Genomic DNA, 21,391 nt, shown 5'->3' with positions numbered 1-21,391 from the left:
AATTTAACAAGTTTATTCTCAACATTTTATCTCGACTTTTTTCTTGAAATTTAACGAGTTTTTTCTCGTAATTTAACGAGTTTATTCTCAACATTTTATCTCGACTTTTTTCTCAAAATTTAACGTCATTTTTCTCATAATTTAACGAATTTGTTCTCGTAATTTAATGACTTTTTTCTCGTAATTTAACAAGTTTATTCTCAACATTTTATCTCGACTTTTTTCTCGAAATTTAACGTCATTTTTCTCATAATTTAACAAATTTGTTCTCGTAATTTAATGACTTTTTTCTTGTAATTTAACGAGTTTATTCTCAACATTTTATCTCGACTTTTTTCTCGAAATTTAACGTCATTTTTCTCATAATTTAACGAATTTGTTCTCGTAATTTAATGACTTTTTCCTCGTAATTTAACAAGTTTATTCTCAACATTTTACCTCGACTATTTTCTGGAAATTTAACGAGTTTTTTCTCGTAATTTAACGAGTTTATTCTCAACATTTTATCTCGACTTTTTTCTCGAAATTTAACGTCATTTTTCTCATAATTTAACGAATTTGTTCTCGTAATTTAATGACTTTTTTCTCGTAATTTAACAAGTTTATTCTCAACATTTTATCTCGACTTTTTTCTCGAAATTTAACGTCATTTTTCTCATAATTTAACAAATTTGTTCTCGTAATTTAATTACTTTTTTCTCGTAATTTAACAAGTTTATTCTCAACATTTTATCTCGACTTTTTTCTCGAAATTTAACGTCATTTTTCTCATAATTTAACAAATTTGTTCTCGTAATTTAATGACTTTTTTCTTGTAATTTAATGAGTTTATTCTCAATATTTTATCTAAACTTTTTTCTCAAAATTTAACAACTTTAATCTCGAGATGGTTTTATTTTTTTATTATTGCTTGGCCCTAATAAGCTGTTTTCAACGTTGATAATAATCATAAATGTTTCTTGAGCAGCAAATCATCATATCAGAATGATTTCTGAAGGATCATGTGACACTGAAGACTGGAGTAATGATGCTGAAAATTCAGCTTTGATCACAGGATATAAATTACACTTTACTATATATTCACATGGAAAACAAGTTACATTAAATTGTAATAATATTTCACTGTTTTTACTGTACTTTTGCTCAAATAAATGCAGCCCCCATTATGCTTCTTTCAAAATCATTAAAATCTTCTGAACAGTAGTGTAATATACAGACAAAATACAATTTTAAAATACTCCAGGGGGTTAATAAAAGCCTTCTGAAGCGAAGCCATGTGTTTTTGTAAGGAAATCACAAAAACTTAATTTGTAATAAATTCATCATGTTTTTATTTCTTTTGTTTGGATTGACAATTTCTGCCCTGCCTGAAGAAAATATATTAGAATTTTTCCATTTTGTTTTTCTTAATGATGTATTGCATGAACTGACTACGCTTCAGTTTGTTTCTCCTGCTTTCTGAAAGAAGAAATATAATTAAGCTTTAACGCTGTAAGCGCTATGATTTCACCAGACCTGTACCTGCTCTCCGTCCCTCGAGAAGCGTGATCAGAATTCAAGTTTTCCTCTCTGACGGGAAACACAGTCTGCGTTGAAGTCGTCTGAATGGAGATTCTATATTCTGCATGTTATTCAGTTTAAGATGTGCACTTCTCTTCAACAGATGATATCTCATTCTGACACTACTGAACTCACACGCTCCCTCTCTCCATTCACACACTCCAAAATCTGTGTCTCCGCCAAATTCCTGTTTATTTCTGTTCCGCTCAGCTTTCTCTGACAACAATCATCCACCGCAAACAGCTTTGAGGATCAGCGCTGATTAAAAAAGCATCTTTTTACTCTGTATTTTGCGTGCTCGTGGTTTTCTCTCAATGAAAGTCGACCGTGCTTTATATTTCTTAATCAAAGGCGGAACAGAGATAAACAAAACCAAACAACAATGAGCTCAAAATTAAAACTTGCTCAGAGTTTTACAGGTTTTTCATTAAACTTGTTGCATTGCATTCTGGGATTCGGTGAAAGATGTGCCGCTGCCCTAGAATGCTCCAAAACGTGCATCATAATTATGTTGTGTACGTGTTAAAAATATGCTTATGAAGTCAGAAAAGCTATTAATACTTCTTGTTTACACAAAGAAAGACATTTCGAACGGACTAAATAACCACACGCTGAGTTGTTTAGTAGCTTGTTTCATGCATGTGGTGCAATAATTCTGTTTTGGTCTTCTAACACAAATAAATTAGATGCAAAACAGACTGGAGGTTGTTTACGCCTCTAAAAGCAGCTTGAGACATATCTGTGATTTACATATCTATTCAGAAACTTCTCTGAAAAGGCATGAGAGTGAGTAAAAGATACTTCACCCCTTTAAATGCACTAAAATCAACACTCACTGAAAACGTGTGATACGGAGACAGAAAACAAGAGGGAGAGAGCGCGAGCCGAAACGATGGGGCGTAAGTCAGCGGACATCTACTTAACAGGCGCACTAAAGGTTGCCAGGGCAACATAAACAATGTCCTGCAGTGATTAATGAGTGTGAGAGTGAGTCTGGTGGCACAGGGCGGCAACGCCAATTACCTCACCCAGACGCTCGCGCTCTCTCTGTCATATGGAGAGTGTGTAATGGAACACAGCCTGTGACGCTACACCAAGGCCAGGAGGTCAAAGATTTAATTAGGTGGGAGTAAATGTCAAGGGGAAGAGGCGAGCGGCCATATTTTGTCACAGGAGTGAGTTGAAACTGTGTGTGTGTGTGCCTCAGAAAACTCTTTGTATTTTTGTGAGTGTGTGAAGATCTGCTATAGTATAAAATAGGCTCTCTTAGGCCTGATCCACTCTAGACACAGTACACAGATGCATATGAGAATGCTTGACTGATGCATAGCAAGTGCACAACTAACTTATCTCAATCTCTGGCATCACAGAAGCTGAGCTGAGCTGGATAGATCTGAAAAAGCTTGACGACATGAAACAGAGTTCAATACAGTACGTTTTTCTGTAGACACACAGAAAGCTGCCTCTCAGACAGCACACGAGTACTGAACTGAGCTCTCTTTTGCTTGAAAATACACAGAAAATTATGTCAAAATATCCATTTTGGTGAGTATTCACGTAAACATAGTTGTTATGTCTTAAGTGAAGGAAACAGCTGGGAGAATATCGGATGTGTATCAGTGTATTGGATCCGTGCATTCAGCCTTAAAGTGACAGTAGCCTAATAAACCTGCTGCTGCCCATCACTAAAGGGGTCCTTGATTATGATTTAACTTTTTTAACTTTAGTTAGTGTGTAATGTTGCTGTTTGAGCATAAACAACATCTGCAAAGTTACGACGCTCAAAGTTCAATGCAAATTGAGATATTTTCTTTTTTTGTCCAGTTTCATTTTAAAAGTTGTAACTTCTTCCTGAGTCTCTCCATCCGTGTAGACTCCGGTTTGAACAATGTAAGGCTGAACACCGTAACTGACAATCCTCATTTTGGCTGTGTGAGATTCTCCAGCTTTGTTGTTGTTGAGCTGTTAAAGCTCCGCCCTCTTCTGGAAAGGGGGCGGGAGCAGCAGCTCATTTGCATTTAAAGGGACACACACAAAAACGGTGTGTTTTTGCTCACACCCAAATAGGGGCAAATTCGACAAGCTATAATAAATGATCTGTGGGGGATTTTGAGCTGATTTTAGTCAAATGACTATGTCTAAAATTAAATCAAAGTATGTGGTCAGTATGATTTGTTTAAAATAAAAATATAATTTTATATGAAATTATAAAATTAATACTTTTATTCAGCATTAAATTGATCAAAGTGACATTTAAGACATTTATAAATAATATTACAAAAGATTCTATTTCAAATAAACTCTGTTCTTTTGATCTTTCATGAAAGAATCATGAAAAAAATATATCACTTTTTTCAAAAACGTAAACAGCGTCAGTCAGACTCGTGTGTGAGATCAGATCAGAGCAGGTTTGGGTCCTGAATGTGGTCCTGTAGGCAGAGAAACTCCAGGACTATTTGCTGTACTTTCTGTTAACAACGGGTTTAATCATTCCTGAGTCGACACTAAACAATCCTCCACTCTCGACGGTCAGAATCAAGGCCTCTTGAGTCGTGCTCTCGCGTTAAAAACTCTTGAGAAACACTCCATCCCCGCATTTCTGAGCTCACGGACATGAAGTTAGCGGAGAAACTTCAGACAATTCGACAACAACGATAATGAGGGAAGCTAATTTATTCACCATCTGACATTCAGGGAATGTCAATACGATATTTAAATATCATCAAACTTACTTGGAGACGGCACGGCTGCTGTGTTGCCATGGGAACAGGACGTTCCCGACAGCGGCGCGATAGCTGTAAACTCCGAGCAGGCCGAGCGCCAGGGCGATCTTAGACACCAGCGAGCAGTGACGCTGAACCAGGAGGAAGATCAGAACCAGAGACAACACTGCCAGCACGGAGAGGAACGCCTTATGATCCCCACTGAAACACAAACACACACACACACACACACACACACACACACACACACACACACACACACACACACACACACACAGTGAATAAAAAACAAGACAGACGTGTTCTCCTTACATATGCACAGAAACACTGAATATAAAACAGCAGAGAGACAAACCCTGCATGATTTGAACTCTAAACACATGCAGTATATCAGCATAAACAGGCATGATGCAACATGTTAAGCTGAGTTTTTGTGCAATAACACACCTTGTTGGTGTTTCTGTTTGGATTTCTGTTCTACAAACACAGAAATCTCACTGATCCAAAGATGCTGCAATTCAGAATTTCACGCTCCCTACTTGAAAAAGTGTAATAGAACGGGGAACTTGGGAACTGGGAAATGCACAAGTACTCTGTCTGGGTGCCGCATAGAGATCTGCATGATTTATGATAAAAAATAAAACCACATTTAAGCAATAAGAATGCATGAACAGACAGTCAAGTTTCTACATTATCAACACTGGCAAAATCAACACCTGCAGAAAAACAATAGTTATAAAAAATAAAATAAAATAAAAAATAAATAAAATAAAATAAAATAAAATAAAATAAAATAAAAAATAAAATAAAGGTTTTGGTTCCAAAAATATTTTCTCCATATAGAGTTCAAATAAATCCTCAACAAAAACTTTTAAAGCAAACAAAACCAACCAGATTCAAAATAATTCACAACATTGTAAACTTTGATTTGAAGCAATAAAATAAAATAAAATAAAATAAAATAAAATAATAAAATAAATTAAATTAAATTAAATTAAATTAAATTAAATTAAATTAAATTAAATTAAATTAAATTAAATTAAATTAAATAAAATAAAATAAAATAAAATAAAATAAAATAAAATAAAAACCAAAATTAAAATAAAATAAAATAAAATAAAATAATTAGAGGGTGAAATAAAAATACAAGAATGCCTACTTAAAGTTTAATATGGGAATAAACTACTCATACAGCATTGCCAATGACTAAAAATTATATTATACTGCAAATGACAAATGAATAAAAAACTATGGTACAATATAATAGTATAGTATAAAATACAATATGTTTAATTTACAGCAAAATAGTTAAATATATACAAATATATTGTAGTATTCTAGGAGAGTGATTTAATTATTTCATTCGCAACGCTTCATGGTCAATCTGTTTATATGTTTTTGTATTATAATGTAATGGAGAAAGTGAAAGAAATGTTGCACCCAATATTGATATCTAGAGAGCAGAGCGACAGATTTAATCCTGATATATATATATATATATAGAAATTAAATGAGATGCACTCAAATTTGCACTTATCTTTATTATATTTAACATTATTTAGTCATTATTTAAATTTGAATTATTTAACATTATTAAAAAATATTTTGGAACTGAGCCGCAGTGTGTATATGTGTGTGTGTGTGTGTGTGTGTGTGTGTGTTCAGAATGCAGCTTGAGTTCTCCTCTCATCTAAGGTAATCAGGTGTGGGCCACACAGGCCAGACTGAAAGGTGTGTGTGTGTGTGGGTGTGTGAGTGCGAGCAGTGCGGACATGATGAGGTGTGTGTCCTGGAGTGAAGCAGAGGTGTGTGTTTGCAGTGAAGTGAAGGAAGGGTGAGTGCTAAAGGTGTGCACTGACATGAAGCCACAGAACTGCTGCTCATTACCCACAGACAGACAGACAGGGGCTCTGTTCCAACACATGCTCACTACAGCCTACACAGGCAGCTGTCTTCTAAGCCAACATCCTAACTGAAACGGAGGACCTTAAGTGACTCATTTGGAATGCTCTATATGGTCAGCAACTCCTTATTAGCTTCCTATAGAATTTTCATCAGCAACGGAACGTTTAGTTAAAATGACAAGCTGCCAAAGTCACGCCCCCCAGTGGTGAACAATTGAAATTTCGAAACACTTAAAGGTTAGTTCACCCAAAAATGAAAATAATGTCATTAATTACTCTCCCTCATGTCGTTCCACACCCGTAAGACCTTCATTAATATTCAGAACACAAATTAAGATATTTTTGATGAAATCTGATGGCTCCGTGAGGCCTCCATAGCCAGCAATGACATTTCCTCTCTCAAGATCCATTAATGCACTAAAAACATATTTAAATCTGTTCATGTGAGTACAGTGGTTCAATGTTAATATTATAAAGCCATGAGAATATTTTTGGTGCGCCAAAAAAACAAAATAACGACTTATATAGTGATGGCCGATTTCAAAACACTGTTTCAGGAAGCTTCGGAGCGTTATGAATCAGCGTGTCGAATCAGCGGTTCGGAGCGTCAAAGTCACGTGATTTCAGCAGTTTGGCGGTTTGACAAACGATCCGAAACGCTGATTCGACACAAAAGATTCATAACGCTCCAAAGTAACATAACTGCTGCCAATGCAGGCCTCACCGAGCCATTTGATTTCATCAAAAATATCTTAATTTGTGTTCTGAAGATAAACGAAGGTCTTACGGGTGTGGAACGACATGAGGGTGAGTAATAAATGACAGAAATTTCATCTTTGGGTGAACTAACCCTTTAAGGCGACTCTTTAATGAATCATTCAAAAGGCTCAAAAATCAAGTTTATGGTTTGAAGTTGAACAACTCACTCACTGGTTCTCTAAACTGCATTACTTTTGTCATATCCAACTCAAAAAGAACTCAAATTATTTGAAAATTAATATGGCTTGTTTTGTGAAACTCCAGGGCTTGTGTTAAGTCTACTAAAGAGTTCAACAAACTGTCCATATAACAACATAAAGTTAAAGGCAGCTTTGTCTTAAATGGCACTTGAATGAAATAAACATGATACACTATTTTGTTTAGTGTATTAAGCATATACTTAGAACCAATTATCTGGGTGAAAGCAGGGAGCAGCCAGCGTGAGAGAAAGAAACAGGTAGAGAGGGCATTGAAAGAGCACAGAAGAAAAGGAAGTGGAGGAAAAAAGATGCAGACGGAGAGAGAAATTTTCATCCTGATGCCAGTGACCCTGAGCGTCTCTCTGCTCCCTATCTATCTGCTCCCAGACAACCAGAAGAATACTAATGCATCTCTCACACACACACACACACACACACACACACACACACACACACACACACACACACACACACACACACACACACACACACACACACACACACACACACACACACACACACACACACACCTGTCAGCATGTGTGAGCACATAAGTGTGCATTTCAGGGTCGGGTTTCAAAATAAGTGCAAGGGCATGTATGATCGTCTTCGGAAAGTGTATGCGAGAGGAAAAAACTCGGATCCAAAACCTAGTGAATCATGGCTGCGTTCTTGATGCAAATGGCTGTTTCAGAAGGATGTTGTAAGATATGTATGACAAGGATTAAAATGGAAGACAAAGTAAGAGAAATAACTTATAAATAGTCATTCAATACTGAAAACCAAACCAGTTGCCGGTCCCCATTGACCTCCATAGTATTGTTTGTTTGTTTCAGTCAGTATGCTCATCTTAAAAGGCAGCTGTCTATGATGTAGGCAGCTCACTAGGTTTTGAAAATGTCCCAGCATGCACCTTTCAGTCACTGAAACCACCCCAGAACATGTTCATGCCCACAAAGACAGGAGGTTCACTCTCAAGACATGATTAGGCTCTCATTCCCAGCAGAATCCATTAATTCTGTTGATTTTCCTCCTCCGCCAGCGTTCGAAGCGGGACAGACTCAGACAGCACTCGTATAATATGCATATGCACACACAGAAACCACAAAATCGCAACATTCAGACTCTGTTGATCATGATTGCATGCGTGACACCGGCTTCCAGACCTGTCAGTTCAGACTAAACCTTGAAATAAAGCGCGCCTCGTTTACAACAGCAAACGTTTACTCAGCAGGACTCTGAATGAATACTACGAGACGCTCATCCAATTAGACTCTTTAAACAATAACGCTGACATATCGCAGAAATAAGAAAGCTGTGTTCTGTCAGAGTAAAGCCGGATAATACCAGAGAGGGTCAGCGAAGGACAATAACAGACCTGTCAATCTGAGAAAAATTAGCAAATGAACAGAGTGAGCCGGAAAAAAGAGGATAATTACTAAAGTCTAAAGTTCGGCTCAAGTGTTAGCTGAGTCTTATAAGTTATGACGTTTGACTATTAAAGAGATGGTTGATTGTGATTTCACTTTTTTAACTTTAGTTAGTGTGTAATGTTGCTGTTTGATCATAAACGACATCTGCAAAGTTACGACACTCAAAGTTCAATGCAAAGAGAGATATTTTCTAGGGACTACAACGAGCTTGACATCACTAACCCTAGAATTTACATAAACCCCGCCCCCGAGAACACACAACAAAGGGGGCGGGGCCATGTTGGGCTGATTAGAGAAGAGGAAGAGTTGTTGTAGTAGAGTGTTGTTGTCATGCCGTCATTTTACGCCGGACTGCTTCACAAACGAGGGTCAATTCAACACAAAAGATGAACATGACGGCACATGTTAGTGGATGAGTTGAATCAACTCCACAGCAACTACATCAATTTATCCACTAACCATTCAGAAACGTCTAAAAGTTGTAACTTCTTCCTGAGTCTCTCCATCAGTGTCGACTCCGGTTTGAACAATGTAAGGCTGAACACTTTCCTCATTTTGGCTGCGTGAGATTCTCCAGCTTTGTTGTTGTTGAGCTGTTAAAGCTCCGCCCTCTTCTGGAGCAGCAGCTCATTTGCATTTAAAGGGACACACACAAAAACGGCGTGTTTTTACTCACACCCAAATATTTGACAAGCTATAATAAATTATCTGTGGGGGATTTTGAGCTGAAACTTCACAGACTTATATCACATCTTATGAAAGGGGTGTTATAGGTCCCCTTTAAAATCTTTTATAAGAAGCAAGCAAATGTGTTTTTGTGCGAATCAGCCGCACTTAAAATATTAATCTTTGTCATCAAGAGTTCACGAATCCGGTGCACGGGTTGTATGCTATTTCTGGATTTCTATTTCCCAAGTGTGCATCCATGCATGATTTCTGGAGTGAATAATAAAAACATTTCTTTGCACAACAAAAGAGGAGTTTGTGACTGTTCTCTACAGACCTTCTGAGTTAAAGGGGTCATGATATGAGAAATCAAACCTGCCTTGATCTTTTGACACATAAAAGCTCTCTGTACCATTAAAACTCCCTGCAAAACATCCTCCTCATTATAAACAAGGTATTTAATTAATCAAGCTCCAAAAATGGCTTGTTTTGATATTGTGGGATCCGTGATGTCACGTATGGGCAAATACACTTGCATATGAGATACTTGTGCTTGAGACTGCCAACAACAGGACAAATGGAAGAGTGAAAGAACGTTCACAGTTTAAACAGCTGGTTTGCATCTCTGAACAGACTTCAGAAGGAAGAAACAAGTGGATGGTTTAGCCTAAATGACGGTTTTATATAGATAATGCTTTCAGAACACTTGCATGCAATAGTGAGGGGGCGTTTTTACTGTTTCTTATGCAATGACATTAGCCAATCATAGCAGAGTTTTTTTTTTTGTGTGTGTGGAAAAAACTTTATTACCATTATATTGAACCTCGGGGAACATATTAAAAATAAAACAAAAATCCATGTCTTGACCCCTTTAAAGTGCATAGAAATGCAAGACTGAAGGTGCATCAGTTTTAAAATGCATGAACCTAAAAATCAAGTAATAATGAATTTAGAGTTAACATCAAATCAAAATGGACAGAAACAATTGAGGAAGATCTCAGAGATTGGCTCCATCTGAGGTCCATTAATAAGTTTGGATGATAGTTATTTGATAAATATAATGTTAAAAAAAAAAACAGCATTTATTAGAAACAGAAAGCTTTTGTGAGATTATAAAAGACTGTCACTTTTGATTATTTTAGTGGCTTCTTGCTGAAAAAAAGTATTAATTTCTTTTAAAAAAAAAGACCCCAAACTTTTGAACGTTAGTGTAGATGCTATAAAACCCTCAGTAAAAACGAGGCAAACTATCATTTGCAGCCTTCAGATGAAGTGTTGTTCACAGCATTAGTAAGAGATCTAAGCGGAAGGGAAAGAGCGAGCGTTTCTCGCACAGATAATGCAGATTCTTCCCCAAGGGCCAGTTTCAGCCGGGTAATGAAATATTAATTAGTGCAAACTAAAACAATAATATGAGCCGGCAAATCCCAAACACAGAAACACACATCTAAAAAAATCTAGCTGGAATAAAAAGATCAAAGCGTCAAAACAAAAGCCAAAACTCTTGACTCAATATTCCACTGCAAATCAATAACTTTTTAAAAACCAAGTTAAACTTACATAAACACAAACTCTGTACTTACAGGAATAGTTCAAAAATGACTTACACTCTAAAAAATGCTGGGTTAAATCAACACAAGATGGGTTGATAATGGACAAGCTCAGCAATATATTTTATATATATATTTTTTTTTCAGTTCATTGCCAAGGCATAATTTCTAAAGTTTTTCATCTAATATATGTTATTTCAGCTTTATTTTAATTAACAGAAAAGTTTTTAATAGTTTCAGTTTTATTTAATGATCATAACCCTGTTTCTAAGTAATTAAACTAGATTAGCACAGCTTTCTCATTCTGCAAAATGTCTTCTTAAGTATTTCCCTGAAGAAAGAAAGTCGTATGGTTTTGCAATGACACGAGGGTTTTTATGTTAGATGAACGATTCCTTTAAGCTCAATTCAATTATCTCAGACGATTCCCGCATCAGCTCACTTGCTCTCATGCCGCGTGTGCTTTAAACATAATCATAATAAAAGCCGTCTACGCTGAGATTCATTACAGCACGTATAATTATACGCTCCATATATGTAATGAGAAGTCCAGCGATGGACGCTTCAGACCACAAGGACAGGAAATCCTGGTCTCCTTCCTGTAACCTCGCTTTCAGAAACTCTGGCACATGTCCATCTCTCCTGTTTGAATGCAGAGAGATTTATTACGACCGCAATAATTATTCTTCATCAGAGCTGGCTGCTGGATAAGAGAGAGCGAGAGCGAGAGACAGAGATACAGAGTCTTTATGTGCAGCACTGAAGTCTTTTAGACATGTACGGCAGGTGATGCACTTAAGAGATGAGAGCTATCGATCCATGATATCACCAGAGAAGACACATCAATGTAAAGTCCTGCGAGGGCAGCTTGAATGTATAGTTATAACTCTATAAACACTCCAGATACACACTGAAAGGGCACAGATTTCTATTCTCTGGGTATGAGTGTATAATGTTTATATGCATGAATATTGATTTCTAAACTGTTTACTGGTGCTGTTCGTGTGTTGGTCAAAAATGACCAAATTCTTTTTATTTCAATGAAATGATTGTACTATAGTTTATTTCGATAATCATAATATTTTGTATTTTTAAGGGACTTTATGGTACTAAATTATATTTACGCAGAAGTTATAATCCATTTATACACTTTTTGAGCATAGAAGTGTCATAAATCTTGAATGCTTTGGAGCACAGACTGAAGTTTGGGGATGGGAAGCGCCTGCCAAATGTAAATGTTGTTGATTTGGACAGAGAACATCTTTTAGGGGTTTTTTTCTACAGCAAGAATGCATTAAAATTGACAGTAAAGACATTTATAATGTCACAAAAGATTTCTATTTCAAATAAATGTCAAATTTCAAATAGTTCTTTTGAACTTTCAGTGCATCAAAAATAAAAATGTATCGCAGTTTCCACAGAAATCTGAAGCAGAAACTGTTTTAAACTGATAATAATCATAAATGTTTCTTGAGCATCAAATCATCATATCAGAATGATTTCTGAAGGATCATGTGACACTGAAGACTGGAGTAATGATGCTGAAAATTCAGCTTTGATCACTGGATATAAATTATACTTTACTATATATTCACATAGAAAACAGCTGTTTTACATTAAAATAATATTTCACTATTTTTACAGTATTTTTGTTCAAATAAATTGGTGAGCAGAAGACTTCCTGAAACCAAACTTTTAAACGTTGCATCGAAAAAAAAAAGAGAAGTAAAAAAAAAAAAAAAAAAGAGCAGAAATTAGTGTAGACTTAATTTCTATCCATGCAAAAGTACACAGTATTTAATTTTCCTGACAGAAGTCAGCAAACAGAAAATAACCAGATCTGCTAGTATTTACTAGCTACTAGGAGAGTAAAGTCAGCCAATCAGAGACTAGCACAACAAGAAAGTGCTTACCATTTTTGTAGCAATATTTATCAGTTGGACATATGGGCGGGCAGCGGGCATGTCGTCTGACGCTGAGACTACAGAAAGTGTGGAAAGTGGTCATGTAAAACTAATTTACAATTCAAGAAACCTCATTACAAGTGCACTTCAGGGGAAACAAATTAAATGCTATAAAACTATAGCGTTTGGGCCCTTGCAACTGTTTAATGACCTCATAAGGGCAAAAAAATCAAGAACGAAATGAAACACTTGAGTCTTCCTTTGAATGTTAATGTATACATAACTATATATCAACTCAAACAGGGATAAAGTTGCTAAATTAAAAGCAAAAATATAAATGGTGAGTGAAACTTCTCAGGATTGTTGGCAAATTCTGCCTGCTTATTTTCTCTTGGGGGTCTTTGCGTGAGACCAAGCTGGGTTTTGATTGGCTGACTGGTCGGATACTGGCTAATGGGGTAGAATAAGTCTGGCACAGACCAGCGCCGGTACCATCTGTCTGTAAATGTGTGCGAGTGCCGCTTCCAGAGACTCACGGTTCACAACACACAGGAGAGAGCCAAGTTAATCGCCCGGGGTGAAGTGTGTTTGGACGCTGGAAGTTTGGCGGATATTTATCAAACAAACTGGAAGAGGGCATTCGGTGAGTTCACAAACAACCTGTTCACAAACAGAATTGTTATACATGTAAATAGAGAAACAAACAGTTTGGTAATCACTCCATTTTTGCCATTATTAACATTTTTGCAGTTACTTAAAAAGGTATTATGCTTGACTTTCATGCTTGAATGTTCATGTTCTCCATTGTTCAGCTCCTCTCTTCCCAGTCTGTCAGTAACACTCTGTTTAGTTCCTGTCTCTATGAAGCCCCTCCTTCTGAAAAGCACAATGTGCTCTGATTGGTCGTCTGGTGCAGTGTGTTGTGATTGGTCATTAGGGAAATGTCCCGCCCCTTACCATAAACGCCAGTTTCAACACACTACTAACTCAACCAGGCCCCGCCCCTTTATTCTGCATTTGAATTATTTAAATGAGGAATATTGTGACGTGTTCGTTCCCGTTTCAGGAGTTCAGAAACACTGACACTGATATAGAGAAGAACTCCTGCTGGAGGGACTTTTTCATGCTCTAACAGCAACATTACACACTGAAGACAGATGAAGATGGAGAAAAGCAGAATAGCTCCTCTTTAAATGGTCCTGAGGTGCGACAAAAGAGCCCGAACGATTATTAAAATGCCAAATAATTAAAATGCTTAATAAAAGGAAGGAATACATTAAAACGTCTTTGCAGTGTAGCAATTAGTCCTCTTTTCATAAAACAATCTTTTAATTAGCCAAAAAGTCTGCAGGCAGTCTGAATACGAGCCCAAGAGAGTCCAGAGTCCTTCTCTTAGATATTAAACCAAAGAGACTGCAGAATCACTGTGAGATTCAGAGGTTATGAACATTAATTGCCTTCTGTCTGACTGTAGTCCGAGTCTTCTGAAGTCATATGAGAGTTTTGTTTGAGGAACAGACCAGTCCACTCGATATATTCACTGATAATCTTCCACAGCAGTTTGAAAAATTAAATATGGTGCTTATAAGCCCAGATCTGGCATGCGGGAATGATGACAAACCTACAGCGTGGACTCCATATTTGACTTGAGAGGAAGATTAACAGTGAATTATAACTTAAATGCTGGTCTAAAGTGAGAAAGAACTAAATAAATAACAAGAGAACCAACATACAAACAAACAGAAGAGAAAGAATGATCAAAAGAACAAGAAAAAAACCAATAAATGAAAAAAAAAAACAGAGAAAGAATGTATGAACAAAATAATGGACAACTTCAAAATATCAAACAAATGAATGAAAGAAGAAACAGAAGAAATAAATTAATCAATAAACATTAGAACAGACAAAAAAGAAGGTAAGAACAAAGAATGGACAATCTAAGGAAAGAAAGAGCAAACAGAAGAAAGAACTGAAATGGACTGAAGAAGAAGAAAAAGAATGACAAAGAGAAAAACGAAAGAACACAAAATGGCCAAACTAAGAAAAGAAAGACAAATAAATAAACAACAAATAAACCAATGAATAAAAGAATGTACAAAATAGAACAAACAAAAGAAAGAACAAAAACTGCATCAAAGTAAACAAAACGTACAACAGAAAAAATAACTAAAAACTGAACAAAACGAAAAGAAAAAAGAACATTTTAAAATCATTATTTTGTCATTAAGCTAAAATACTGCTTTCGATTGACAGTATTATCCCATAAAAACAATGCATTCTGGGTACTATTATTTGTCGTGTTTGAGAAAGTAACATATAGGCCTCTTTTCTTAAAATGACATATATTACCCAGAATGCATTGTTTTTACGATATCTTACCGTTTCAATGAAAAACGATATTTTACTGTGTAAATATATATTATATATTATTATATATATATATACATATATATATACATATATATATATATATATATATATGTATATATATATGTATATATATATATATGTATATATATATGTATATATATATATATATATATATATATATATATTTTTTTTTTTTTTTTTTTTTTTTACTGGAATCAACTATCAGCATTAGACACATGAAGAGCTGTATTTCTGTCATGTTTCTGCCCATGTAGAGTGTTTTAAAGGTGCCATCATACATTTTTTCACAAGATGTAATATAAGTCTAAGGTGTCCCCTGAATGTGTCTGTGAAGTTTCAGCTCAAAATACCCCATAGATTTTTTTAATTAATTTTTTTAACTGCCTATTTTGGGGCACAATAGAAATGCGCCGATTCAGGGTTGTGGCCCCTTTAAATGCTCATGCTCCCCACTCACGAAGCTCGTGCTTGCCTTAAACAGTGCATAAACAAAGTTCACACAGCTAATATAACCCTCAAAATGGATCTTTACAAAGTGTTCGTCATGCATAAAGCATGCATGCATCGGATTATGTGAGTATGTATTTATTTGGATGTTTACACTTGATTCTGAATGAATTTGATAGTGCTCCGTGGCTATCACAAATAACACTAAAAATATCATGATATCATGGATCATGTCAGTTATTATCGCTCCATCTGCCATTTTTTGCTACTGTTCTTGCTTGCTTACCTTGTCTGATGATTCAGCTGTGAAGATCCAGACATTAATACTGGCTGCCCTTGTGTAATGCCTTTCATAATGTTGGGAACATGGGCTGGCATATGCAAATATTGGGGGCGTACACCCCGACTGTTACGTAACAGTCGGTGTTATGTTGAGATTCGCCTGTTCTTCGGAGGTCTTTTAAACAAATGAGATTTACACAAGAAGGAGGAAACAATGGAGTTTGAGACTCACTGTATGTCATTTCCATGTACTGAACTCTTGTTATTCAGCTATGCCAAGATAAATTCAATTTTTAATTCTAGGGCACCTTTAAATTGGTTAATTTCGGTTAGTTCACAATGACAGCGATTCACAGCATTACAGTGACCTGATTCATTTTCAACGAGAGTTGGCGACCTGAGCAACAGAGCCTGTTAGATGTGACAAAGTTGATCAGAGATTTGCTGCCAGACCCAGTTGAACACTGCATTCCAGTAGGAACGCCTACGAGCGACCAGCAGCGCAGCGACCCGACAGCCTGCGGTGATTTAATCGCTGTCAGTGTGAATGCTCCATTAACTCTCCATGCAGACAGTGAAACGCCTCACTACGGCTCAGAGCGGAGCAGCGCACCCTCAACAATGACTGAAAACATTTCTAGATAGCTATTGAGCCATTAAACGGTTTTTAACTTTGATTTCGGCTTCCAAATTATGAAAATAGCGGTGTGTTTTCACTCCTCCATAAAAGCCCAAACTTAACATCCAACTCAGTCAAATCATGTGACCTGACTGTTGAAAAACACAGTATACTGCGGGACGTGCTTGACATTAACAGAGTAATTAAAAGACAAGCAAAGTATACTTTGGGTTTCGGATTCATGACTAAACAGTCAAATATACATAAAAACATGTCGAAATGACGAGCTTGTTGAGTATTCACGTAAACACAGTCATTTAGATAGAGAACATATGTGTGTCAGTATATTAGTTCTGTGAATTCGGTTTTATAAGTCGACTTGCACAGGTGGTCTGCCAGAAGCTATTTATTTTAGTTTATAAAGTTTTAAATATAGTTTTTTTTCATCTAAAAACGCATCGCTTCGCTTCAGAAAGCCTTTATTAACCCTCTGGAGCCGTATGGATTACTTTTATGATGGATATGCATCCATTTTTTGGACTTCAAAATCAGGAGTGCCATCCTCCACCATTATAAAGCTTAGAAGAGCCAGGATATTTTTAAGTATAATTCCGATTGTGTTCGTCGGAAAGAAGAAAGTCATATACACCTAGTATGCCTTGACGGAGAGTAAATGATGGGATAGTTTTCATTTTTGGCTGAACTATCCCTTTAAGTGCTTGTTAGTCCACATAGCGACCCAAAACCAACCGTAATGTCTTTCTGATCTTACCTGTTGAGCCAGTGTCCAAAGTCAGGCAGGTGCGCCCACTGCACTCCGGTCTGGTTCAGTGACCTCAGTAGGCGACAACAGGCCAGGGTCAGCAGCGGGGTCGCCAAGGCCAGCCACTTCTCCGAACCGGCGCTTATTCCCAGCTCCGCCGCTGGGGAGAATGTCGACCGTTCCTCTGCGCTGGAAGGGAGCAGAGGTCCCTCGTCCTCTTCGTCACCTCTGTGCCTTTGTTCCCTGAAGTACTTCCTGCAGACATCCTGGAAGACGGCCAGACACAGCGTGTTGAGCAGGAAGTACCAGGTCTGGTGTTCCTCCTCTATAAAGCTGCTGGAACCCAAACTGAGCGTGTGACCCACTGTCCCGATCAGCAACAGAGTGTCCAACTCCGACAGAGTCCAGGCAGAACTCTAGAATGAGACAGAGATGGGATACACATTAGTCCTGTTACAAACCTAGAGTAATAATCACTACATAAGCCTAAAGTATACTTCCGCCGTGGTCGAATGCATGATGCGCGTACAACGTATCTTTATAAATGCTTTTGCAGATGAAATATAATGTGGATAACATTGAATAAATACCTTTTCATGTGATTATTAGTCACAAGTCAAACCACTGATCTCGCACATCAGCCATGTTTGTAGTTTTTTAACACTTTTTATTCATGTTTGTAGTTCTAATCAAAACCCCATCTAACTCACAATAGGTTGAGGGCAATATTAGCCATTAGAGTGTGCACGGATCTGCACTTCGGATTTCAAGCTGTGTGAATTTCAAATACTATTTAGGACGGATAGCATGCGAACTGGGACGTTCTACATATTCCAATACAAAATGTGAGTGGTTTTGATATGTAGTATTAAAAAAAAAAGCACTCAAAACATTTTTTAAGAACACAAATGATAAATGCATGTAACAAATACATTTGTGTGCAGTTTCTTCTCCTTTTAGATTGTTACACTTTCACATGCATCACAACAAACATCAACAACACATCACGTATGGCATCCATACAGACAAAAGTTTGCAGAAACACAAAAATAAATCAATACAAGCAGTCAGATGTGAAGGACGAGAGAGAAATGGAGTGGAAAAGGTGAAGCGGTGGGAGTTGAAAAGGGCAAAACCACAAATAAGCAAAACATCTGACAGTGTGTGACAGTAAAACGTCGCTGACACCAATGTCACTGCCGTCCAACACTGTAAAACAACTCTACAGACAGCACTTTGATGTGTAGAGCCCTGAGCTAAAACACACACACATGGCTGAGAGAAAGAGAGCTGAGAGAGCATGTTGTGACTGATTCCCACAGTGTGTGAGTGCAGGGCTGCTGAGAGCAGAGCAGTATTGACTCAGAACTAACAGACACACACTCACTCACACACACACGGCTGTATCTCACTATTAGTGTTACTGGATCTTAGTGTTGCATGTGATACTATACACTACAACATTCTTTTGAATAGACTCAAAAATTATGTTGACATTAGTGGAATTGCATTGGCATGGATCAAATCATACTTATCTGAATGTTACCAATTTGTAGCAGCAAATGAAGAGGCATCAAATCAATAAGTTCAGTATGGAGTACCACAGGGCTCAGTACTAGGACCATTGCTTTTCACTCTGTACATGATACTCAGCTCTATATTGGATGACCAGTAATTTCTTACTACTTAATACTAATTATTGAACCAAAAACCTCCACACATAATAACCTAGAATACTGTCTAAGACTTCTGTGAAGTCTTCGTCTTCAGTTAGGAACCTGGATGCGCTCTTTGGGCCTGTTTACACCTGTCACTTCATGCGTTTTCTCTAATCAAATAGCTTATGATTTATAAAAAGGATTGCATTTACACAAAACATATAAATCCATTAAATTCCCGCGCTATATGCAGATTTCATAGAGTTCACATCACCGAAAGCAAAAAATATGAGCTGCATTTTATTGATCATCAGCTAATTTCAAAATCAAAGACCACAACAGGAGAGAGCGTGACCACAGCACTGGTAAGATCATTTAGTCTCATTACTTTTAATGAAGATGATTATGTTTTGAGCACCTGCGACTTACTTTCAGTTTGATTTGCTGCAGTTTCCACATTGTGTTGCTGAATAGATCAGCTGCTCATATGCACAGATGCTGTCATATCTGACTATAACATGTTATTTAGCCTATAACACGCGCTCACGCGTTTATTTTTTAGTATTTTGGGAGGAGTTAAATTTACATATGTGGTTTCAAAAACCAGATGCATTTAGACCTGTTCAGTTTTGACTGGAACGTGTCCCAGACCACCTCCTGAAGTGGTTTGAGCGATCGGATTTATATCCGTTTCGGCATTTAGACCTGGTCTTTTCACAATCGGATAGCTATCCCATCAGTGACCAGGTGTAAACAGGCCCTTTGATACCGATCTTTCATCTGTAAAACCACATTTTTCCATTTTAAAAATATAACTAAATTACAAAATATGCCCTCAATGACAAATGCAGAAAAGTTGGTTCATGCATTCATGACCTCAAGGCTAGATTACTGTAATGGGTGGTTGCCCCACACGCTTAATAAACAAACCCCAGCTGGTCCAAAATGCAGCAGATAGGAAGCAAACGAAACTGGATGAATAGTTGAACTTGGATTTTGAAAACTATAAAAATAAAAGCTAATTCAAAATATGAATAAAACTATATCAGCAGGTAAGTAATACTAAAATAACACTGGATCGTATCATATAACATGTCCTGATGGATAAATCTTTACTCCCACTGTTCCACTAACATTACTGAAGTTAAATGTGCAGTTCTACCTATTTCTAACTGATAAACACAATCTCAGCGACACACACCGTTTGCTCTGATAATGCAATACTAATTGGTCGCTCTGTGGCTGGTGTGTGTGTGTGTGTGTGTGTGTGTGTGTCCCTGGTCATGATGGATACGACCATGTGCAGCCTTGATATGTGTTACCATGGGGACCGGTCACATCTCACTGGTGTCTCGCCGCAGCAACCGGCGTTTTTCATCCATCACCCGGAGCAACACCTGGGTCGAAATCAGCCGGTGGGGAAACGGATTGTGTAAGCAACTTCTGTTTGTGTAAACACCGTCTGGGATGAACTCGCTCTCGCTTTTCATTTCTTTGTAAACCGTCTCTCTTTACTTTTCTCCACTTTTTCATATTGTCGCTCCGGTCCCATCGAAGGGAATATTTGGATCCATGAGAGTCTGGACCAAAAGAAGCACAAAAGCATCAGGAGTTTGTTTTCTCAGGTCTCCGTTGGTTTCATCATTACAGGAGCGAGCACTGAGCAAACGCTAGTGCAGAGCGAGGCCACGCACGCTAATCTATATGCTAATGCAGAAACAAACAGAAACTCCCTGTGTCAACAGGCTGTGTGTGTGTGTGCCCTGACCATCATCTCATGTGTAACTAAACAGGCTGTTTGTTTCTTTAAAGTGGACATACTGTACAGCATTTTATGTTTTCCCTGAAGTCCACTTAAAGTACAGATTCTGCACAGTAAATGAGTTTGTTCCACTCTCTCTCTGACCCTAGCAATTATACAGCCTGTTTCTGCTGCTGTACTTTTTAAGGTCAGCATGAAACAACATTTACAGCACATTTTACTTTTGTAATGCAAGTTGAACTGAATATTCACTTGGGGAAAAAGTACTTTTATCCATCAGGAATTGATGTGAAAGTGGAGCATAAACCAATACTTAAATAGCTATTTGGAAAACATTTAGAACATTGAACATTTAGTAAAAGGAAAAAGGCAAGAAAAAAAAAAAAAAAAAACGTTTCAGAATTTCGATGAAAGATTATGAAGGAATTTTGGATTATACTAAGAATCAAAACATGCTATGAAGTCTGGAGTAAACATCTCTATTAACAAGGATGACAGCAGCACTAATTGATCAGGAGGAAATTAACGTTGAGTAATTAAACACTGTGTCGGAACTCCCAGCAGCAAGGGACAAAACATGAAACACAGACACGACCCACATCTTTAAAACAAGCACATTTCAATAACATTCACTTTTGCATATTACTACTAATTACTTTCATTGCCTGGATAACAGCTGAATTTATTTATTTTTTTTTAAATAATATAGGTTTTCATAATATACAGGGGTTCGACAGTGAAACTGAAACACTGGCCAATATAGTGTTGGA

General features: G+C 37.1%; 1 protein-coding gene across 2 annotated transcripts in view; it reads right to left on the bottom strand.

Annotated features, from left to right (window-relative positions):
• pigg (phosphatidylinositol glycan anchor biosynthesis class G (EMM blood group)) overlaps positions 1–21,391 on the bottom strand; it is a 131,188-nt gene that overhangs the window by 24,071 nt on the left and 85,726 nt on the right. For both annotated transcript variants that reach the window (XM_067393556.1, XM_067393631.1), the window contains 2 exons: positions 17,211–17,617; positions 4,293–4,484 (listed from right to left, as the gene is read on the bottom strand). In XM_067393556.1, the coding sequence (XP_067249657.1) occupies positions 4,293–4,484; positions 17,211–17,617 (599 nt within the window). The remainder of the gene's footprint in view (positions 1–4,292; positions 4,485–17,210; positions 17,618–21,391) is intronic.

Source organism: Chanodichthys erythropterus, chromosome 1, assembly GCF_024489055.1.
Source record: "Chanodichthys erythropterus isolate Z2021 chromosome 1, ASM2448905v1, whole genome shotgun sequence".
Lineage (NCBI taxonomy): Eukaryota > Metazoa > Chordata > Actinopteri > Cypriniformes > Xenocyprididae > Chanodichthys > Chanodichthys erythropterus.
This window is presented reverse-complemented; position numbering and strand designations above follow the sequence as displayed.